This window comes from Melanotaenia boesemani, chromosome 8 (assembly GCF_017639745.1).
Source record: "Melanotaenia boesemani isolate fMelBoe1 chromosome 8, fMelBoe1.pri, whole genome shotgun sequence".
Lineage (NCBI taxonomy): Eukaryota > Metazoa > Chordata > Actinopteri > Atheriniformes > Melanotaeniidae > Melanotaenia > Melanotaenia boesemani.
The window spans coordinates 6,149,755-6,174,719 of NC_055689.1; the positions used below are offsets into that span (position 1 = coordinate 6,149,755).

The 24,965-nt window shown below is 39.0% G+C and overlaps 1 protein-coding gene across 1 annotated transcript; it reads left to right on the forward strand.

The window, feature by feature from the left end:
- The first annotated feature begins 555 nt into the window (after positions 1-555).
- On the forward strand, positions 556-6,140 carry dmbx1a (diencephalon/mesencephalon homeobox 1a). The gene is made up of 5 exons (XM_041992873.1): positions 556-758; positions 4,045-4,214; positions 4,411-4,589; positions 4,999-5,401; positions 5,495-6,140. Exons 2-5 carry the CDS (start codon positions 4,061-4,063, stop codon positions 5,935-5,937), a joined length of 1,179 nt encoding a protein of 392 aa, XP_041848807.1. The 5' UTR covers positions 556-758; positions 4,045-4,060; the 3' UTR covers positions 5,938-6,140.
- Positions 6,141-24,965: the final 18,825 nt, after the last annotated feature.

A 24,965-nucleotide genomic window follows, 5' to 3' on the forward strand; every position in this document is an offset into this window, starting at 1 on the left:
ATCCAAAAATCCTTCCGGGCCGGGAGGGAGAGTCTAAAGGCAGCACCCAGGCATCTATTGGCCATCAAAAGTCTCTCTGGGAAAGCTCAAAAACAAACTGTAATATTGTGGATTTTCTACACTAAAACACAAGATCCATCACATTCAAGCGCAGACAAAAAATGATAGATGAAAATATCACGGGCGGCAATGTACTTTAGTTTTAGTCTCAAACATTAAAAACCACATGAATTCATCATCTGTTGAGTTTGTGCTTGAACCAAAGTGATGAGAAATTTGATTTATTTGGCCTGCGCTGCAACAAGAGTAAATATTTATCTAAATTTAGATTATTAAAAGCTGAACATGTTTATCAGACACAGACATGGAGATTAACATAAACATAATGTGCTGAATTCATCATTTTCCAAAATAACTGAACACGTCAGCGCCGATCAGCTGCTCTATCTAACTCGACTGACAGCTCAGGGAACCAATAGGAAGTCCGGATAACTCCCCGCGAGGCTCTCCTTAAAAATCCCTCCGCGGGGAGCTCGCTCACCAGCGGATGGCGGCTTCCCGACTTGGTGCGCGAGACGTGGATGAAGGAGCAGCGCGAGCGGAGTTGAAGCCGATGCAACAGACTGCTGGACTGTTACTCTTCCCTGACTTGTGGGACACAAAACAGAAGAAAAAGCAGGAAACGTGAAGCCAGAAGTTCACGAGCTTGGATTTTAGTCTGGTCGGAGTTGGAGGAGACGGACCGTCGACACCAAAAGGTAAAACGGAAAGAGAGATAAAATATTAGAATAGTTTTTAAATGGTTTTGCAAAATATTTTATTGTTTGTGATTTTTTTTTTCTTTTCTTTTTTTGTGTGTGTGTTTGTTTGATTACTCTCTGGTTGGACCACAAAAACTAAACATCGTCCATTTAATTCTAAAGTTTGGAAGGAAGCTTAAAAAAATGTTCCTTTGATTTATGATGTAAATTATTGTTTAAAGAATAAACCTCCCATTTCCCCCATAAATCTTCATAATGTACTTGAACAACCAAAACATAAAATCATATTTATATCAGCTATTAAAGAAACATTGAATTAAATGAACTAAAACGTTTGTTTTGGAATTACTTTAACTCCCCAAAATTGACATATACTACCTCCAAAATAACAGCGTTCCCTTGCAGTAAAAATAAAGCTGGTCTTTTCTCAGACGTTTTAATCATTTTTATATTTATCTTTTTATCTCGTCTCTCTTTGCTAAAAAAAAAAAAGAGTGATTAAATCTAAATTATTTGATTAATATTGGTTTAAGCACCTGTCAATTAAATCTGGCCTCTGTGTAACAAACTGCCTCCATATAAATGTAAAATCAAACATGTCTCACCTTCAGACGCTTTTTACACCGGTGACACAGCTAAAGAGCAGATTGTCAGGACGACGTGTGCGCCTGAAGGCTATTTACAAATAACATTTTTCCTAATTTGGTCGGATCAAAGAGTTTACACTGTACATGCCAATTTACATAATGACGGTTTGATAATCGAAGCAGTGAGAGGGACAGCCAGGAGGGCCCAGCGCCTGGAGCACGGAGAGCTTATGAATGACAATAACAGCGCTGACAGCCTCAGTTTGAGCTGCTGGGAGGAATTACATTTGGACCGAAAGACACCAAAGCTGGGAATGATGATAGGTCAGGTTTAAAGCTGCAAAATACGGCAAATAGATCCGGAAATGTTCCTGTCATTAAAATCAATAACTGAAAATCAGGAGGGTGTAAACAAAAAAATAAATAAATAAATAAAATTGTTGGATTTGATCCAGCTTAAATAACATTTACTGTAAGAAAGAAAAAAAATGTCCAGAAAAGAAAATGCTGGCCTTTTACTGGAGTTAAAGCACCAGCACATGCGCACGCGACATCTCCAAACGCCGAGCTATAACCATCGAGTCCCACTGTACGTCCGTCCGTGTCAGCCTTGATGATAAATGGTGGGCCTCGCAGTCGAAACCTATTTGCACTTCCATTAGACGGGGAGCCAAATGGGGATCAACATGCATATTTTTACCCGCGGAGAAGCCATACATCTCAGCCAAAACGTTGCCCCAGGGCGGGGGGATAAGAGGCCGCCAGAGAGGAAGAGGGAGGGTGGAGGGGTGGAGAGAGAGGGGGTGAGGCCCATTCAACTCAAATACTTAGGGGAGTAAAGTAAATGTTTAGCGAAGCACCTTCTGTCCCGGCGAATTAAACTATTCCCCACTGCCCTCTGATCACATTCATCAGCCGCCGCAGCCACTTAATAGGCTGGGAATGGGCACTGCGGGCATCACGCGCACACACGCGTGCACGCAGGCACACTGAATCTGCAAGAAATAGACAGAAGAAAATACAAATGATGATGATGATGATGATTATTATTATTATTATTATTATTATTATTATTAGTAGTAGTAGTAGTAGTAGTAGTATTGTTGTTGTTGTAGTTGTTGTTATTATTATTATTATTATTATTATTGCACTGTTCCTTTAAACACACAAACAGCGCAATTTAATCTCAAGTGGGCCAGGCCAGTAAAATAACAGCATAATAACTAACTTAATAACATAATAATAACAACATGTTCTCTTTGTTTTAGTGCAAAGAAATACAAGTACATTACCAGATGTAACTTTTTAAAACAAATTATGAACAACCTGAAATTTATTGAGAAAACTAAGTTAGTTTTCAACAATATTTACCCTCAGTTTATCAATTACATGTGTATTAAAACGTATAAACCACATGGATCGATAAAATCCCAAACCATTTAATTGCAGGTATGGTAAATGAAAAATACAATATTTCATTTTTACTCAGAGTAACTTTTCAACAGCTAAACGTCGTTTTAAATGTACAGAACGTCCCACATGTGTGTAATACTGAACTGACTGAAGTCAGATCTATGAAATATAAAAGACAGAACAAGTTATCTCCTTGCTTATTTTATTTAAACTAATTAATTTATTTATTTAATTAAATTTTATTTAATGTCTTCTTTGTTATTTGAACATTTATTTATCCTGCGGTATCAATTTGTTAAAATTGATCATACATTCCGAAACTACTTCCAGAAAAACAATCCACATAAACTGATCTAATGAAATGATCAAGTCTAAAGAAAATAAATAATTCAAAGTGAGGAACTGGTTTAAACCTGGAATTTTCCCAAGACACACGGCTGTCATACAGCAGAAAGATTTATATCTTCTCCCTGTGGTCCCTTTGTAATAGTTATAATAACTGTTTGGACCTCCGAGATATCCCCTCCTGTCAGCCTCCTTGGCTACTAATACATATCTAATCATGTCCTCCAGCGTTTCATCTATGAAAATCTCGGAAGAAGTCTAAAATAGCGTTTTATGAAATTGCTAGATTTTTTTTGCTCCAAGAAAGTTTTTATGTTTGTGTTGTAAAGCTGTAGCTTTTTAGGCCTCTAACGGCACAGGAATAACTAAAGAAACTCTCAGAATTCACTTAAATTTTAAGATATCTAAAGATGAAAAAAATAACCAATCAAAACTGAATAAAAATGAAAAATAGCTCTACTGTTGGGTTTTTAACCACTAAGACTTGCCAAAAATCAACATTTATCTTTAATAATCCAATAAAGTTCATAGTGTGTATATAAATAAATCAGCTAGCATTTTTCGTTTTCCAAGACGTGTCGGATCTGTCAAAGCGTCTCTTTTAGGAGAAGCGACGTGAATAAATTTATGAATGAGGCATCTGTCACGGTTCATTACAGGAACAACTGATAATTACACCAATTAAAACTCTTTTGTATAATTAATGGATTGAACAAAGCGATAATTGGATGTTAATGGATAACACTTTAGTCTTGAATGCCCACATTAAAATCTGTTGGTCCCTGGAGCGCGCGCTGGATTAATTCATTTGCTAATAAGTGTTATGGAAAAAAGAGGGGGGAAAAGTCACTGGACCTGGCATATGTTTTGAAGGTTTGCAGTTGCGCGCGCTCTCTCTGGCGCTCCATGTGAAAACCACCGTCTGTTGCGCTCCGCAGGCAGCGACCTCTCATCATGCAGCACTACGGGGTGAACGGCTACTCTCTGCACGCCATGAACTCCCTCAGCGCCATGTACAACCTGCACCAGCAGGCCGCTCAACAGGCGCAGCACGCGCCAGACTACCGGCCATCAGTGCACGCGCTCACGCTGGCCGAACGACTTGCTGGTAATTGAGTGCATGCTCGCAGATTCTGTTAATAAACAGTGTTGTTCTATCAGCAGCATATTTAAATTGACGACATTAAGTAAGCTAAAACCTGACTGCATCATATGACAGCACATCAGGTGCCCCACAGCTCGTGCCCAGTAAAATAAAACTCGCCCTGTTTTTGTTTTCTCTTCCAACGGCTGCGCATTTCAAGACATCATCTTAGAGGCTCGCTACGGCTCCCAGCACCGCAAACAGCGCCGGAGCCGCACGGCCTTCACCGCACAGCAGCTGGAAGCGCTGGAGAAGACCTTCCAGAAGACCCACTATCCGGACGTGGTGATGAGGGAGCGCCTCGCCATGTGCACCAACCTCCCCGAGGCCCGAGTGCAGGTAAGATGGAAGATGAACATTTCTGTTTAAGAGTAATTATAAGGCGTTTTTACATTAAATAAACTATTTGATTAATATCGCCCTACTGTTCGACTCTGCATGAGCTTTATGATGTTCAAGTTTATTATTATTTCAGAATATTAAACAAAATATATAACAGGATGATGCAAAAGGAGAAATAATATTTTAATTAAAACAGTTAATCTGAAAGAGTTCAAGTTTTCAGAAATTATTAGTCATAACAAAAATATGTACCTGCAAAAAGGAAAATCTGAATTATTTATCTTAATCTTGTAAATGATGTAAAATGTGTCAAATATAACTCTCACTAAAGCCTTCTTGTTGGCATACTGTTGCTCATCCCAGATTTAGCTTTTCTAAATCTTTTGGTTTTCTTTTCTGCCTCCAGGTTTGGTTCAAAAACCGCAGAGCAAAGTTCCGCAAGAAGCAGCGCAGCCTCCAGAAGGAGCAGCTTCAGAAGCAGAAGGAGGTGTCGGGAGAAGGAACGAGTGAGAAGGAGGATGTACCTCCCTCAGCCACCATCCTCCCTGATACCCAGGTCCCTCCTTCCTCCTCCTCCTCCTCCTCCTCCTCTTCGTTGGAGACAGAGGGTCCTGCAGTTCGTCCTGTTCTTCTGGACATGGAGCTAAACGTTACCTCAGCGGAGCATTCGGGCAGCGAGTCGGCAACGGAGGATAATGTCACAGATAAGGAAGATGAGAGTAAACCTCAAACAGAAGAGATGAAGTGTGAGAGGGCGCCAACGCCTGGGGACACCTCCCCAGTTTGCAAAAGACTCAGCCCCAAACCAGGTAAAGAGATGTTACTATTAAGAAATTTCTATTTCTATTAGGGAAAAAACCAGAGAATTTTAGTCTCCAGCTGATCAGATTTTTTTCCTACAGATTCTCCCTTGGTCTCTCCATCAGTGACACCCTCCTCCTGCTCCAGCAGCAGCCTGGCCAACAGTGCTCCTCTCTCCCAGAGCCACTCTTACTCTTCTTCCCCTCTCAGCCTGTTCCGCCTGCAAGAGCAGTTCCGCCAGCACATGGCTGCCACCAACAACCTGGTGCACTACCCAGCCTTCGACCTTGGTGCTCCCTCCTCCCTTCCCTACTTGGGAATGAATGTCAACATGCCCCCTGCTCCACTGGGCTCGCTGCCCTGCCAGTCCTATTACCAGTCCCTGTCCCATCACGCCCAGCAGGTGTGGAACAGTCCGCTGTTGCAGGCATCAGCCGCAGGCGGCCTCACCAGCCACAGCAGCAAGACCACAAGCATCGAGAACTTGCGTCTGAGGGCCAAACAGCATGCCGCCTCCCTGGGACTGGACACGTTGTCTAACTGAGATAATGACTGCTTGGAGGCCAGTGTAAACTAGGCCAGAGCCTCGGCCATCACCTACTGCATGTCTCTGTGACTGTGATAGATCTTTAGGAACCATTAACGCAGCTCTACGCCAGTAACTGAGAACATTCATTCATTCATTCATTATCTGTACCGCTTTGTCCATTAAGGGTCGTGGGGAAGCTGGAGCCTAACCCAGCATTTAGTAGGTGAGAGGCAGGTACACCCTGGAAAGGTCACCAGTCCATCGCAGTAACTGGGTACATGTCAGTAAAAAGAAAAAAAACAAACTCCCTGAATGGTACAGATGTCGGTCTAACATCTCTATAATATATTTTTTAGCTTATCATACCGTCTTTTGCAGCCTATAACTCCAAAGTACACCCTTTTTAAATCAAAAGGAAGAAAAAACATATTTTACTGAACAATTCTGCACTCAGGTGCAGCTGAAATGAATGTCTTTGCTAAAAGGGCCAGTGTCCTGATGACATGTTAAGCTGAATCCCGAGGTCTTAAAAATTAAAAAGAGAACAACTCAAAATGTGATTATGGATGTATTCAGTATTATATGACAATACAAACAACTTTGCAAGCAGTTTTCAAGGATAATGTGTATAAATGAGGCACTTTGGAGGAAATCACTTTTACACAGCGTGAACAACAAAACAGCACATTAATGAAAATAAACCCAAACCACATAGTCCCCAGTGTAATTAAAAGTCAGTAATTTACCAGTTAAATGGGCAGCGATATGCTGCTTTCTGCAGAGGCTACGTTGATAATGAGAAAATTATTTCAGTGAGTACATTTTAAAAGCTTTTAATTACATTTGGCCCAGGGGCTGAAAGGAAAGCTGGGGCACATGTATGAACAAGCATACCATTTAAAACAGCCTTTCTAAATATAAACAGCCTGCACATGAAAAACAACTGTTTTCATCCATTTTCGAAGAAGATGTTGATAAACATTTCAGGACTTACATTCTCACCTTCTCAGCATTTACTGCGTCTCACCCTCATTCAGTCTGAGGAAACATGATAGTCACACTAACTTTTAGCACTTGATAAAGAGAGTCACACACATCTCTCAGATTTTCTGTTAATGTGTTCTAAGCCCCCCCCCCCCCCCCCCCCCCTCTCACACACACACACACACACACACACACACACACACACACACACAAAAGAGAAAATCATAAAAAAAAAAAAAAAGAACCATTATTTTAAAATATAATATACAAAAATGTCTATCTATCAATGTTTACTGGTAAGGTAATTGTAAAGTCCCTATTATGTTGTGTTAATAATTATGGATTGTAAGATTGTCTTTGCTGAGCTCAATGACAGCCCTGTCTAGCCCCTCCTGTCCGGCTGCCGATCCTGGTTAAATTTATTTGATTTGAGATTTAAACAAAGCAACTAAAGAAATCCGAATTACTGGAAAAGTGTCGCCTTCTGTATTTTGTAATTAATTCAGGCTGAAAAGTTTTTTAAAACCTGAGTAAATAACTGAACCGAGTCCTCTGTGTACGTCTGTCTTGACTCTTTGAGTTCTGCTGTTGTTTTTAAATATGTTCCTCTGACTGTTTCTGTTATACTTGAAGAATAGATTTATAATGATGGAGAAGGGGGTGACTGGACCATCAATGTTGTTATTTTTCCCCTCTGTTCTTCCCAATAATGTAGACTTGAACTAGTGTTGTAAAATAACTGCAAATAAAAACATTGTTTTAAGAGCTTTACCATGTGTAATGGGTATTTACACAGACAGGACTGGCGTGCAAACATCTGCAATAGAGCTACAGGCTGCAGATGCGACTTTCCTGAAAGGATGGGGCCAGAGTGGTGGGGGTCATGTTCCTCCCATAAAATACGACTTTCCGACAGTCCAAGAATTTAAAATCAAATTCTAACAATTTTTTTATTGTAAACTTTCTGGGTAAATCCTCAAATGCTCAAGTGCAAGTGAATGCAGCATGTAATGTTCTTCTATATGTTGTTCTACATCATAATGCAGCATCATCCCAGCAACTGCCATAACGTGATAAGTTTGATCCTAAGAACATACTGTATGCATATAATGTTGCGACCTAGAAATATTGGAAAAACCTACATTTTAGTCAAGGATTAATTCTTCTACTCTGTTCTACTCTGAGCAACACGGGGCGTCAGCTGCCTGCGCGCAGAGAGACCGTGCGTGCGTGTGTCGGAGTTACCGTAAAGTGTGTGCGCTGCTTTTGGTTAATGACATGTAGCAGTGATTATGACTGTCTTCTGAAAATAAAAATGAAAATGAAAAGGCTATATGCACCGCTGGGACGGGGAGAAACAAGTTGCCGACACAAAGACGTGTCAACAACACCGCAGTGTCCTCCAAGCTTCACCAGATCTCTCCAATAAAGTACAACTTGAGCCCTTTTAGTAAAGTAGACATTTCTCTGATCATAGCAGGCACAGTTTCCCCACACAAAGACAGGTTTATAGTCCACGTTTTCACACAAAAAACGCATTATGTTATAATGTGATACGTTTCACGTTTTTACAGTAAAACTTATCACGTAAAACCGTGATACCTTACCTGATACTCTTTTAATTTTTAGAGATCCTGTTCCTCCATTTCAAGCTTTATTTGCATGATAAGCTCCTGTCTCTCACTATAAAAAAAAAGATAAATCAAAGCATTATCGATTCATAAATGTTTTATATTATCTTGTTTTTATGATAATCTTTTAAAAATATATTGTCTGTTTTTCCTCTCATTTATTTTCCACCTGTCCCTGGTCAACATCTTCCACGTCCATGTCTGCACATCACTGAGGCTCCCAGAGCCTGTCATGTTGCTTGTATTAGACGAGACCAAGTCCTTATTCTACACTGTATTATTATACAGAGATGTTTTTATCCATACTTCATCCTCATTAACCCATTTGAAAGTTTATTTCTGTCATTTGACTTATTTTCCCATTAATATGCTGTTATTTCAGACCCTTTCCACCTGCTCATTCTTGACCTCCCATCTGTGTTCAGACTGGACCTTCTTCATCCCACTTCAATTACAGTTTCTTTTGTATACATGTGCAAATTAAATTGGATGCTCTCAGCTGTTTTAAGGACCTGATTTACTAAGATTCACGAGAAAGAGCGTCAAATTGCCTGCGCGCGCAAATAAACCGCGCTTGTTGTTTCTTTTTGTGATTTGCGGGAGATCAACTAAGAATGTTGGCGCAATTGATAACAGGCGTACATCAGTATTCAAATGAAGACAGTAAACGCAACTGGCAAAACCTCAAGAACGCCAGATGAGGTTAAGATGTGACAGGATATAAGACGAAAATCCGAAACAAACAGCGTAAATAAGATAGGTGGAAACCGGCACAGGGGATGCCTCTGACCAGTATTTAGCAACTGGTGCATCTCAGTTACTGTGAGGAGCGCCTGACTGGAATATGACGCGCTAGAGCTGATTGCAGAGCAAGGTATGTGACAAAACAATAGTTTTTATTGATTAATTAAAACTTTCAGTCCAAGACATATTGATCAAATAAACGTGTCTTTTATTACGTACACGGTGTGCGCACGTGCATTAATGAGACAGCTGGCCAGTGCTGTATCTGGGCTGACAATGGTCATTATGCTTTTTTTTTTTTTTAACTTGTCCTGTCAAGCATGGTAGCAGCAGAATGATGGTCTGGCTGCTGTGTTGTGCTGAAATAACTTGCTTTGCAAGGCGAGCTTTATAAGGCTCCTCTTGATAATATATTTATTTATTTAACATAATCTTGCTGGACCTGACAAAGGGGACAGATAAAAATGAGAATAATGAACAGAAGTAAAAAGGAAAGTGGAAAAAAGATCCAGTAGAAAGAAGCAATGAACCTTTAATCCAACCTAACACCAGACAACCAACTGCTACACCTGTACAGAAACACAACAGAGAATTTCCTCCAGCTTTTAGGTAAACTAAGCTGACAATCATCAGGAGTTTGTAAAACAAAATAACCAAGATAACAACATGTATGACAACAACAATCAAAGTACCAGAAACACACACAAAGTGTATTAGTGTATAAACCCAGTGGACACCTCAATGACTGTGTCAGCATGCAGAGGATGAGGAATGAGGAGTGAGCAGAGATGAGTGTGATCGTGCAAATGTGACCACGCCTCTCCAGAGGCTAGAGGCAGACTAGGGTGGCCCAGATGCCCTGGCGATCAGCAGCAACCCCGGAGCACGAACCCTAGCCCCCCCCACCACAAAGACCACCCCAGACCCACCCTAAGGGCGGCAGAGGAAGGCAGCTGCCAGAGCCCTTGGGGCACAGGCTCCAGCGGGCCAAGATCAGCAGCAACCCACCACCAGGCACCGTGAGTAAAAATAATCAGTAGTGTCAAGTGAAACCAGGAAAGTCTCTCCAGTAAAAGTTTGTTGTAAGCAGAGATTTAAATGAAGACGCTGATTCTGCTGACCTGATGTCCTCACAAATGCTGTCACCTCTGGTCTTATATCAAGTCTGCACCAACTAAAAGTCCTCTGAGAGGATCTAATAAAAGTCAAGAGTAAAATCTTAAAATCAGTTCTAAAATATGCAGGGAGTCAGTAAAAATACGCTAAAGCAGGAGTCATGTGCTGTCTTGGCTCTAGTTAAAAGTTGTGCTTGAACTTGGCCAAACCCAAAATCCAACGATTGCAAAAAGAACCAAAACAGGTAGCAGGTAAAAATTTCCAGGTGAAAGAGAACAAAAGTACTCATATTTGAGATGTTTATTCTACTCACACCACAGAAAACTATGCTGATATGTGTAGGCACATAGCCTTTATCAGAGGGTCTTCAACTCTCACAAGATCAATCTCAGAAAAAATACAATTCAACAGGTGTCAGATTCACCAGATCAGTCATAATCAAACCATCTTTTTTAACATCATTCATTATAAAAGCCACTAAGTTATCACTTTTTTTAAAACATGCAACACTGAAATAATCAGGCTCAGGTCAGAGTGAAATCCTCATTAAGGCAATTTGGAGGGCGAGTACTTTTGTTCTTCATTTAGTTTAATCACGTATAAGTGTTGATGCATCGATGATTGAAGTCACACAATGTAGGATTTTCCTACACAGAAAAGTGTTGATAAAAAAATTACTGGCCTTTTGCTTTTACAAATGCCCCTTTACTTTTTATATATATATATATATATATATATAACATTTTAGCTGTAAAAATTAGCAAATAAGCTTTTTTCTTTGTTTGTTTGTTTGCCTTTTTTTAAGGTTTATTTTATGTTCAGCCCTTTTCCTAGCCTGATTAGAGACTTAAGACATAACCGGGTTTTAATGTTGGTGATTTCTTAAAGACCAAGTCAGAGCCTATTATTCAATATATTAATCTCAGAAGTGAAAATCAATTAAAAGGAAACAAAGTAAAAAAAAAAAGAAAGAAAAAAAAGAACAAAGCATGGAGAAGATGAAGGGGTGAAGAGGAGGTCCAAAGAAAAAAATCAAAATGAGAATTTGCAAAAAGACTGAGAGCCGGAGCAAAAAGAAAAGGAAAGGGAATAATGTAATCTGAAATATGTGAAAAATAAAAGGCAGCGTGGAGACATCATGCATCCCCAATGAATAAGCAGCCCATTATCCTGAAGAATGACGGCCCGGGGCGGTGATTATGCCGCTATTATATCTTTAACAGCATGGTTTGTCAAAATGTACAGACCCCCACCCACTATCAGCTCACCCTCACACACATGAAGAAAACTGGGCATCTCACATCCTCTTAGAAAAAAAGTGCCCTTCCTCTTCCCATTGTAAACTTTACATGTACAGTGAGTGTGTAACTGTGACATTGTTGTGCTGTTAATTAAATTGGCCTTGAGCAAATATTTTCCCCTCTGCGTGTGTGTAAATGACTAATGCGCCTCTGCTGCTGCAATGGGCAATTTCTCTGACTGTTACGAATTACCGCTTCCTAAAAATCGGATAGAAGAGGATAATGATCTCACCAGATTAGCAGTGTTAATATGGGTGTAACATCTCACCCTAACCTTGTTGTGTTTTATTACATCACAAATGGTGTGTCCTCGGCCAAGGGCAACCAGGCTTGTGAGACTAATAGGACTGTGTTGTGGATATACATCCAAAGTGTATGTCCTTGTTATCCAGAAGGAGGAATCTTTTCAGGTAGTACATGGCAGGATTTCTTACCCATGGGGCTCCAGAGCGAAGAACATAACAACACTCCCTTTTCGAATATTCCCTCTTTTCTTAACACCCTTCCCTCCCCCAAACACAGTCACACACACCCTGCAGGTTGAACAGGGATTGCTTGATTGTACCGCTGCAGGGTCAAGTTTGTTGAGCCCTTCATGCTGGATCAGATCCTTCCATCTCTTAACACTCAGGATTGTGTTCACCACTAACACTAAGGCACACATGAATCTCCATCTACTTCCTTTAAGCCAGTCAACATGTTTTTCTGAGTGAGTGTGTACTCTGAAAAAAAATCCATCACCTAAAAGCATATGAGGCTCAGAGTCGGAGCCGGAGGGCACAGGTAGCCTGACTGGAGGAGGACAGAAATGTCTTTCAAGCCTGACCAAAAGACCAATTTTGGGTAAAATTTAAAGTAGTCTCCTAATTATCTAATAAAAATACAGATTCATGTCAACACATTTTTGCACACACACACACACACACACACACACACACACACACACACACACACACACACACACACACACACACACACACACACATATATATCCACATATAACCACATACTGTATATATCCACATTTTTCTCTCTCTCTCTCTCTCTCTCTCTCTCTCTCTCTCTCTCTCTCTCTATATATATATATATATATATATATATATATATATACATTGTTGTAGAAAAATTACCAAGAGTCTGGAACGAGTAAAAGTATATAACGTTTATTTACAGGAGAAGTATTGAATACAGAATTACTTGCAAGTAATGAGAGTGGTCGTCCCGAGTCGCATGAAGTCGGGAGAGACTCTGGGGAGGCAAGACGTAAAACAATAGTTATAAATTTCTGTAGAAAGAATCCTCTTTCCTGAAGACCTTGGGTGGACACACAACTCCAAGAACTGGCATCAAAACAACCTCACACAGTTGTGTCTCCACCAGAACCAGTCTGACTGAGGGTCTGAGGAAGGACCAGATAAAGGTCATCTTACCCTCGTAGTGAACTTTTAACAGAGCATGTATATGAAGAGAATAAACCTTAAAAGTTAATGAAAGCATGATGAGTAAAAATGTACAATGTAAAAAGTGTAATATTGTAACAATCAGTGTAAACACAATTTATAAATAAATATAGTAAAGGAAGTAATTATAGTTGTGATTATATTATATATAGAGCATAATAAGTAAAATTCCTTCCACAATTTATATATATAAATATATATATATATATATATATATATATATATATATATATATATATATATGGGTCATTTCAGAATTACTGTTACATTTTGAGATTTGACTAAAACAAAAACTTAGAGTGAGCATTTCTATTAAAACCTTTACATTCTCATAGAGTATGCTTTTAATTTAACATTCACAGGATTTGCTGAGCTTAATCCTGTAAGATTTAATTTATTTTATATGAAAAGCAATGCCCAAATAGCTAAATTGGTCAACTCTGTTATAGACAAGTTGGGTCAAATATTTACAATACTCAAATGTGATATGATTTTAAACCATATCTTCCCAAAAAGAGCTTGTGTCTTTACATCTATTTATTCAATTTTAAGTCTTCTAAGTTAAAAATAGATTTTACCACAGTTAAAAACATCAACACATTTAAATGAAAAGTTACTATGCTTACAGCTTACATTTTCCCTAAATATAGTGTTAAACATTAATGAAATACTTTGAAATTTCATGTACTGAGACTATTAGTCATGACAAAGATTCTGGTCAAGTTGTTAACATTTAAATGTATTTATTGAAACTCTTTTTAAACAAAATCTTAAGCAAACAGAATTGACGTTGATGTTAACAGAGTTGACATGAATAACAGAGTTGACAAACTATATGTAAAAAACAAACAAAACAGTCACACTGAAACTTTTAAAACCTTTTTAAATGTAAAATAATTTCATCCTAACTTGTACATAACTCTATAACCTCATCAATTTCAAAACAACTTCTCCTAAGCGCTTCGAGGCCAAATTTGACCCCCTAAACACCCATGAAAAGTTATGAAATTTGGCACACACGTCAAGCCCGGCGAAAATCGCGATATTCTAAGGTCCACATATACTTCAATGCAAAAGTGGCTCAACAGCGCCACCTAGACACCCCAAAAATCCCCAAATGAATGGGGTCCCGAACGTCTACTTCGACGTAGGAAGACGAAACTCAGCACAAACGTGTAACAACCCAAGTCGAGCAAAAAAGTCAATTGAACACCTGTTGCCATGGCAACAGGGTGCCCGCCATCTTGGCAAACGACCACTGTGATTGGCTTATGTGTGAAAAGATCTTGGGGGACTTTATTATTCCTCAGTGTTGCCAACTTAGCGACTGTGTCGTTTTATTTAGTGAGTTTTCAGACCCCTCTAGCGACTTTAAAAAATAAATAAATAAATTTAAAAAGCGACTAGCGACAAATCTAGTGAGTTTTTCTGGTATTATTGGAGACTTTTGGAGACTGACGTGAATGAACGTAGTTTAGTCTTCCCAATGAGCGGGTGCTGTGCAGACCCCTCTCATATGAGGCTTGGTTTTATCACAGCAGCAGCAGCTCTGTTTCATGACCAGGCTGAAAAGGAAACATGCAAAGCTGCTGCTGGAGGATCCTGCGCCAGCTTACCGTCAGATAGTGATGTCTATTAATGAAGAGTGTCTACAAAAATATTTAAAAAGTTAAAAGTGTTGTGAAATGTTCCAGACTCCTAATTAAAGAACAAAATACACTTAAAAAAAATCTAAACTAAAAAAATAAAGAAAATATTGACAGAATTATTATTATTATTATTATTATTATTATTATTATTATTATTATTATTATTATTATTATTATTATCATTATTAATATTAACCTAAAGATTTTTAGGTTGTCTTTTTATCAGTTTTGCCTTTCCCTCTACATCCGTCTTTATGGCAGCATCAATTACAACTATATGTACTAACTAGCAACTTCTAGGATAGCCAATAGCTACTTTTCTTACTGAGGAGTGGGAACAGTGGTTGGAGAGGGGTATCTGAGTATCTGAAGCTGTTTATTACCAGGAACTACATGGACCAGTCATACCATGCCCTATGGGGGATAATGGGGACAAAGCTGCCTTTCTGCTTCGACTATAAAGTAAAAATCAAATCATCAAATCTCATTGGATTTGATTTGATTTGACAAGTTCTATGTCTACTTCTTTTGTATTAGTGCAGCCAGTAAGACTTTTTTTTTAATGTTACGTCAACTGCAAAAAAATGTGAATTGTAAACGTTGTAATTTCTGAATTTACTGTTCAAGTATTTATCACTAATACAGTGAAAATGAGAGGAAATGTGAATATTTGCTATACAAGGCGATTTCAGTGTGCACCCCTAAATTTTCTGCTTGCGCTCCTAAAAATTTAAGTTAGGGGCCACTGTGCTCCTCTTAAAAAAGTTAGTCTGGAGCCCTGCAGACAGGGGAAACGCTGCAACAGCAACCCTGCAGACCAAGCAGGCAAAGCCCCCAGTGTGGTGGATCCCCATGAGGAAAACACTGGAGTTAAAAATGTTAAAACGTTAAAACAAAGATCAAATAAACCTAGAAACAATAACAGACAAAAACAGAAGTTTAAAAGATACATAAAAATAATGAACTGAAATAAAACTAATTTAACAGAGACAAAACACCAATAAATAGATAAAATAGAAACATAAATGAAAATAAATAAAAGAAAATGAAAGCACAAATAAATAACTAAAATAAGGATTCAGTTAAAAGCTAAACAGGTGGGTCTTGAGCCTCTTTTTAAAAACATCAACAGTCTCTGCAGGCCTGAGTTCTCTGGCAGACTGTTTTGCAGATGAGGGCCGTAATAATGAAACGAGGACTTGCTGTAGGTTTTAGACTTAAACTGCAGGAAGAACTAAAAGACTGGTACCAGAGGATCTCAGGGTCCGCGAGGGGTCATAATTTAAAAGAAGGTCAGATGAATAAGAAGTCCCAATACCATTAAAGTATATTTATAAATGACTAAAACAACCTTAAAATCAATCCTGAAACACACGCGGAGCCAATGCAGCGATTTCAAAACTTTTGGAATGTGTTCCCGCCTTCTGGTCCTCGTCAGAACGTGCCTCAGAGATCTGGAGCAATTGTAGAATTGAAATACTCTTTTTGCAAAGACCAGAGAGCAGGGCATTACAGTAATCTTTTCTACTAGAAATAAAAGCATGCACCAGTTTCTCCGTGCTGGCAAGAGAAATGGGCGACTCTGGTGATGTTTTAAAGATGGTAAAATCCTGTCATTGTGACATTTCTAATGTGTGGAATAAAATCCAGCTCAGAGTCAAAAAGAACACCCAAATTTCTCACACACTATTAAGGTCTAAAATTAAATAATTTAGGTAAAATATCCTTTCATGTCTTCAGGACTGATAATTAAAACTTCAGTTTTGTCCTGGTTAGCCTGCAGGATATTCCCTGCCATCAATGACTTTATATCTAAAATACAGTTTTAAAGGACATTAACTGGCTCCAGGTCATCAGGAGACACGGCGATGTAAAGCTGTGTGTCATCAGCATAGCTGTGGAAGTCAATGCTATGTTTCCTGATGATAACCCAAAGAGGCAACATGTAGAGATTAAAAAGAAATGGGACTAAGACTGATCCTTGGGGAATCCCACACTGAATTTTATGAGTCCTTGAACCGCATGTTTCCACACTTTCCAAAAATTTTCGATCTGTGAGATAGGAGTAAAACCATTGGCCCACCAGACTTCTGAGCCTGTCTAATAAATCTGGTGATCAACTGTATCAAAAGCAGCAATAAGATCCAGTAAAGACAGGATAGAAAGTTTCTGTGAGTCTAAGTCACACCTGAGACCATAAACATTTTTTAAAAGGGCTGTCTTGTTACTGTGGTTTGTCCTAAAACCAAATTGATACTTTTCTACAATACTGTGTTTATTCAAAAATTTGTGTAATTGATTAAAACAACTTTTTCTATTATCTTACTTAAAACCAGTAAGTTAGATACAGTTATCAAGAATTTTTTGTCTAAATTAATCTTCTTCAGAAAGGACCTCACCACTGCAAATCACTGCTGCTGTACAGGCAGATGGGAGAGCACTGGTCTGGAGCTCACACTCAAAGAATCAATGTTTTCAAAAGTGATGTGGGAAAGTCATTTAAAGGCAGGTTGTTACATCAACCAAAACAAAACTTTCCATTGTTAAAAACAATGTTTCAGATGATCTAAAATTAACATCCTATTGTATTGAGGTAAAAGGATGGATCTAATAGCATGGATTTTACTTCTGAAGTGGTCTGCAAAGTTCTCACATGCATCTTTTGACAGTAGTATTGATTAAAAGATCTGTTTTAAAAAGGAATTTGGGGTTTTTTGTTTTTATTATCTGAAATAAGATTGGGAAAGTGAAATGTCCTGGCCTGTTTAACTGTTTCATTGTAGAGTTGAGTATTTCTTTAAAAAATTCTAAGTGAATAGTTAATTCTGTTTTCCTCTATTGCCTTTCTGCTCTCCTGCCATTTCTTTTGAGGTCTGTGATATCTTGGTTTCTCCACAGCAGTGTAGGTTTGGATCTCATTGTTTTTGTTTATATGAAGCTGCTGCATCAGTGGTTGTCTTCTGTTTCCTGTTAAAATTATCAACAATAAAATCAGATGAATCAGGTAAAATCTGAGCAGGAGTTTGATTTAAAGTGCTAATAAAATTTGCAGCTGCTTCAGAAGTTATATATCGGTTCCTCATAGTTCTCACCTAGGCCTCCTGTTGCTGATATTAAAAAAGCACACACACACTAGTGGTCTGACACAGCCAGGACACACCGGTGGACAGACCATAGGTTAAGACCAGATCCAGGGTGTACATCCAATAAAACACTTTTACAAGTTTATAGAAACACCTTTACAAAGATGGATGTTTCACCAAAATCTGTGACCCATCAGAATCTGTGACTGCAGGGAGCATTCTGCATGTGCATCTTAGGCCTTCGTACACACATAAGGATTTTCGGGCTGTTTTTGTCCTGATTTTGCCTATTCCTGGCAAACGCCCCATTATCATGAGCCTTATAAGATTTTCCTGTCCAATTACCATTTGTTCTGAGGTGTGTTACGAGCAGATTTGTCCCGAAAATCCGCTATGAAACAGGTTGTAACCAAGAGTCAGAAATATTGAAGATGTTCAATATTTATGACCCGATATCTTCATATGTGTGAGGAAGGCCGACGACTCATGAATTTTGACAGTGTGGATGGCGACGTGGGCCAGAATGTAGCCAATCAGAGAGCAAGCTGGCTGGGTAACAGGGAAGTAAATTAAGCCTGTGTTCTCGCCTTCTCCAGTCTGTTATTTTTTTCAGTTCTGGCTTTTTTTTTTTTTTTTTTGTTGTGTTGTGTTTTCAGGTTGTTGCTATGGTTCTTCTTCTACGTTTTTGTTATATTATGTTTGATCATGTGACATGTCCGGCTCGGAGGACTAGATTGTAGATCACTTCGAGGACAGCATCGTCATGTGTGTGTTGTTCTGTGATTAGGTTATCGGAGCACACCACACACAGTATCCTTAGGCACTTTAGGAGGATCCTTAGGCCTTAGAAGACCTTAGAAGACTGTTAATGTCTGATAAAAAAAATCTCATAAGATTAAAAAAAATCCTTGTGTGTGTACCAGGCCTTAGAAGACGAGCAAAGTCTTGAAAACACTTTTATTGAACTCTGAGTTCATTATAATGCAGTTACAGTAAAGTAACACATTCTGATAGCTATCAGAAATGTGTTTTTAAAAGAAAAGTGTTCAAGACTTTGCTGTGTTCTAAGACGTACATGCAGAGAAATGTACACTATCGCTGTGCTGTGGTCACAGATTCACAGATTGCAGGTGTTAAGACTGAGGAGCCTGCTGAAACGGCCAGAGCCACGACCCACATCTCAGACCTGAGATGAATACAGACATACCACATTGAGTTAGGACGTTAAAAAGACATTTAAATGGTTTGTACTTATGGTATAATACTTATATAGCGCTTTTACCCAAAACACTTTACATGTACATCACATTCACCCATTCATACACACATTCACACACGGGAGCTGCCATGCAAGGCGCTCGACCACGGCCCATCAGGAGCAACTTGGGGTTCGGTGTCTTGCTCGGGGACACCTCGACATGAGCTCTCCAGGCCAGAATCGGACCAGCAACCCTACTGACCCACTGGGCCATGCCACCCCCGTTTAAAGACACCTTTGGTCAACTCAGATTGTTGAAGAGCAGTGTCATTAGTTCCTATGTGAACAATCACACAAACAGAGGGGAGCAGATCCTGGAGCTTAATTAATTATCACAGCAGTGTATGTGAGTGTGTTAGAGACAATCATTTCTTTACTTAGTATATGAACTCCCTGATAAAGTCTTTCACTCCCTGTTACCCCCACCATGTAAAGTCTGCCACTAATAATGCAGTTTTTACATAGTGTGTAAATTAAAGGTACTTGTTTAGTATAACAGAGTGAATTGAGGGGTAGTTTTACACATTTTTAGCATGAATCAGTTGGGGATTTTTGGTTGTTGTTTTGACTCTCCTCCTCTCTGCTACACTCGGCCCCTCGGATCAAGACCCCCACACAAAAATCACAGTGTACCATTCAATCAGTGCTTTTCCTCCCTCCTTTCCATGGTTCTGTTAAAGGTTTTAACCACAGCAAGAATGAAAAGTGCCAGCATTAGAAACCTCAGCCCATTGAGGAGGTGACAGGGTCTGCCAGAATATGATCCTAATCCTGTTTCCAGCATTCTTTTAGCCCAGTGGCACTGCCTTTTCGCAGCGTATTCTCTGAGCTGTCAGGCCTGGGGAAATCCCTCTAATAGTGCATTGCTCAGATACACATCAAAGCCCTCCTGGAAACCACCAGCAGGAACTAAAAGGAGTGGGACGTACAATCAGGCTTACAACTGCACATACACATGCAAAACAACAAAAGGTAGAAATTGTTTGACGATGAAATATAGTTCAGCTTTACACAAGGTTTCCAAAAAACTTTAGCAATCATTTAAAAAAATGAAATATAGTTAAATTGGGTATACAGAAAGGAGAGTGATATGAAGAGGCTAACAGGTGGCTAAACTGTGTATCCCCTCCTTTAGTTCCACTTCATCTTCAATTCTCTTCTTGTCCTTTTACTCTTAAACACTCTGACTGCCATCTCACCCCTTCCTCGGGTAATCTTCTTAGAGAGGAGAAAACCACCATTCTCTCTTTTCTTAATCTGACTGCAGTCTAAACCTTTAGGCTGCATTTCCAAAGTGGGCTTTGCTAATCAGGGAGGCGCACTTTCAGTTTTAAATCTGTCGGTGAACGCTGAGCTCACACGTTTAAAACGTCTCACGTTTATGAAGGCTGTTTCACATTATTTGAATAGGACACTTTGGCTACTCATGGCAAGAAAAGTTGCATGAATATTCAGTGTTGCATCAGAAAATGCTCCATGTAAAAGGTATTGGGATTCAGTATGAGGTGAGTTTTAAGACTGGTGATGTAGATGAGACTGCCGAGACAAAAGACACATTCTCTAGAAAGGAAAAATAAGAAAATCTATCCAATCCAATTCACACTAATTCAGTTTGAATAATTGTTTTACATAATCCAAATTAGGATTAGATAAGGAAACCAGCACGTTGCATCTGACTATTTGAGGTGAAGAGAACAGGAAAGAGAGGTCAACAAGCACTGTAACCCTAAGCCAGAGATACCTGCTGGGAAAGAAGAAGAGAAACACAAATTAGTGACAATGTCAGATATTTCTACATGGAGAGTAAAGAGAGCAGAGAGCAGAGCTTTATATGTGAGAAGGCTTTTAAATTCTTTTCTGGATTTAACAGGAAGCCAATGAGAAAAGTATAGAGAAATATGGCCTCTGTTGATAATTCTCATCAGAACTCTTGCTGCAGCATTTCAGGTCAGCTGAAGGCTTTTCAGAACATTTTCAGGACAGATCAATAATCAGAAATTGCAGTAGTCCAATCTAGAAGTTACAAATCCATGTGTTGCACACCTGAGAAGGATGACCCCACTCGCATGGATTTTTATAAAGCCTGTAGTGAAACTCAGTAAGCAGACATAGCACACATTTACCACGTCTGGGTGCGTTTAGTGACTGGGCCAGACAGGTTACAGTCTTGCTAATATTAACATCAAAATTCATGAACAAAATAAAACAAGACCATAACTCCCACCATTTCCTCGGGATTACATTTAAGCACAAGCACCATGCACTCACAACCACGCCACAACATCCACACATTACATGTATATTAGCTCTAGATGCTAACTGATAGCATTGCGGCTAATTTTAATAGCTAAAATTCACAAAACAACATACAAACACAATATGGGTCAACAGCCAAATCCCATATTCCCTCGGATCTTGTGACTATCATATTACACTTCTGTGTTGCATACAATATGCACTTACCTGTAAGCAGACATTTACCACGTCCGTCTGGGTGCATTTCATACAGTAAGTCGCCCTGACAGGTTACAGTCTTGCCCTGCTCACTTTAGGGGATACTCTCTCTGGTGGTGAAGCAGGGAACTCAGGCATGTCCATGCTATGTCTTATGGGGATGGGAATACAATTTTTGAAAAATAAAATGTATTACAAAGGAACACAATTATGTAACAACAAAATATTGTGGGGGGTGGCTGATCTTCCCCTTACACTAGTTTCGCTGCATCACAGGATGTTCTTCGTTTTGGGAATAGTACATAGGTGGAAGAAGGTGATCTAGTGTGTGAGGTTACTTTACCAGGTCAACAGTCAATGTAAAAAAGTCCTGACATTTTTCATGTCAAGAGTCAGATTTTTCTTCAAGGGTTCAAATTAACGGGAGTTCCTTCGACTGAGAGGCTGAAGAAGAGCTTCTTCCCCCTGGCTGTCCGTTTGCTCAACGCTGAGCACTGAACAAAACAAAAAGCCACTTCTCACTACTATTTTGCACACGTAAAGATGTATGTAAATATGCATAAGTATGCTGCTATTCTTTTTATCTTATTTAAACTCTTAAGATTTACCTTTTTTATTCTATTCTATTTTTATTCTATTTTATAAATATTTAGCTTATTCTTTTTTTTTATTATTCTTAAAGGATGCAGGTACAGAAAACACATTTCACTGTACAATTGTACTATGTATAACTGTGCATGTGACAAATAAACCTCTTTGATTGATTGATTGATTGATTGATTGATTGATTGATTGATTGATTGATTGATTGATTGATTGATTCGACAACCAGTTAAACTCAACATTGTTGTTGATGATAGATGTCACTTTACTTGGTCACCAAGCACCTGAATATTTAACTGGTACCAGCGTCATTTCAGCTAACTACAGCACTAAATTATAGCTAATACATCAGAATTATGAAATATTACATTATACTGATTTTAATTTGAATAAAGTGGCACATTTAGATTAGAGCATAACTTTTATTGCAGTAACGAAACACAATGCCATATTAAACATTAGCTTGTTCATTTGGAAATAGCAAGTTTTTACAAAGGCTTTAAACACCCACATTAAAGGGACTGTCGCTAAATTATTGACATTATGGCTTGTGTTTTATTATAACTGAAATTTCCAGCATCGTTCTACAATATTGGAATAGAAATCAAGTTGTAGTTTATTTCCACTTCTGTCCAGGCTCAGTCATTTGTGTAATGAAGACATTAAAGAAATTTCAAAACAGTGAGCATATATATGATTGACAAAAGATTTGAACAAAACAAGGTAGGAAACCATGAGGATTCGTCTCTGGCTGGGTTTGCTGGCCCATGTATCTCCTGTGAACGATGTGGTGGTCAAACAAGCCAAAACACATTGAGGTGATTGTATAGTGTTGTTGCTACATTTGGTGGAAACAAACCACAACCAGCTGTTTCACTCTATCGTGGTCTAGATTCTTCACAGGAGTCCAGTCTATCTGGCATAATTTGACTCAGTTCCTTTTGATCCCAACAAAAAAGTTTGCATTGCACTTTTATTAGCATGTTTTAAAAAATCCTTGGCTCCCTCTGATGAACGCTGAGGTAACCTTGATGAGTTTTGTGAAATAAAAAATTAGAACAACTTATACTAACATAAATAAAAGTGATCAGCTTTAACCTGTATTTGTGGATTTCAGGGTGAACTGTGTTCAAAGACTGATTTCTGGAAGTCTTCCTGAGTCCATGTAGTGGTTTCCAGTAAAGAATCATGTCTGCTTTTAATGCATTGCTGCCTGAGGAACTCAAGAGCACCATCATCCTGTTTGACCTTCAGTCTTGTCCCATGCACACAGAGATTCCTTCTGATTCTCTGAATCTTTTGATGACTTTACACTGTAGGTGGCGGGATCTTCAAAGTTGTGAGGGAGATGCAGACACCTCGCTAACCAAGCAGGTGCTCAGTTTCAAGTTACACATATTCAAACTCAAATTGGTGCCATTTATTTATTGAGTTTCATTGTTTTTTTGTTGATGTATTGATCAACTAAACATGTATCCTACTTAGTTGGACATAACAGTGATTTAGTTTTTTTATTTTGTTTTGTTTGCTTCTAAACTCTCTCTCTCTCTCAGGCCATTTTGGAGATCATGGTTATGGAGGCGGCCCATGAGTGTTGCTGACAAAGACCTGGTGAGCTTAATTAGTTTGGCTGAAACTAACCAAGTGGCCTCAGGAATCAGAATCAGAATCAGAATCCTTTATTAATCCGGGAGGAATCTGTGTGCACACAGTCACTCCATACCAAATAAAGAAAGATAAGAAAAAATAAGATAGAAATCACAATAAGAGAAATTACAGACTAGTTACAATATCCATAGAAACAGATCCAGGACAAATCCTGCCGGTGAGGAATATGTACATTATTATCAATATGATAGACAGTAAATGTAAATGTACAGCAGTGGTTGCTGCTAAATGGAGGAGTTGTACAGTGTGATGGCCACAGGTAGGAATGATTTCCTGTGTGGTTCAGTGGAGCATTGAGGTGGTATCAGTCTCTCTCTGAACGTCCTCCTGTGACTGATCAGCAGGTTGTGAAGCGGGTGGGAGGTACCGTTCAGTATTGTCTTTATTATGGACATTCTTCTCTCTGACACCACCGTCAGAGTCCAGCTCCATCCCACCACGTCACTGGCTTTGCTGATCAGTTTGTTCAGTTTGTTTGTGTCTGCAACCCTCAGCCTGCTGCCCAGCATGCAGCAGCATAGAGGATAGCACTGGCCACCACAGACTCATAAAACATCCTGAGCAGTGTTTGGCAGATGTTAAACCCCCTTAGCCGCCCACCGTAAAAAGGCAGAAGTGTTTTTAACCCAGTTTATTGTCAATATGCACTCCAGGGTATCTGTAATCCTTCACCCTTTCCACACTGACGCCCTGTATTGAAACAGGTGTCGCTGGTGTTTTGGATCTCCTAAAATCCACAATCAGTTCCTTAGTCTGTCACATTAAGCTGGAGGAGAGGAGGGAGTTAGTAGAGTAGAGCTTGTTTTTTGCTTTGTATGGTTGTTTACTTGTTTGTATTTTGTTTTTTTCTTTGCAAATTATTACCAATAATATTACCTGTAAAAATATTATTACAAATTATTGTATTGGTAGTTTTGATGGGTTAGGTCAGGGGTACCCAAGTCCGGTCCTCGAGATCTACCATCCTGCAACTTTTAGATGCAACCCTTCTCCAACACACTTCAATCAGGAATTGGTTTGGCAGAAAAATTTCTTAGAAAGTCCTGAATGAGTGAACGAAAAACTTTTTCATCTCACTGCTCTGTTTTTCAG

Bases quoted from the DNA above. Each gene is read 5' to 3' on its own strand.
- dmbx1a (XM_041992873.1), top strand. From the start codon at position 4,061: ATGCAGCACTACGGGGTGAACGGCTACTCTCTGCACGCCATGAACTCC. The intron at 4,590-4,998 runs GTAAGATGGAAG...TTCTGCCTCCAG, and splicing joins TCCCCGAGGCCCGAGTGCAG to GTTTGGTTCAAAAACCGCAG. The intron at 5,402-5,494 runs GTAAAGAGATGT...TTTTTCCTACAG, and splicing joins AAGACTCAGCCCCAAACCAG to ATTCTCCCTTGGTCTCTCCA.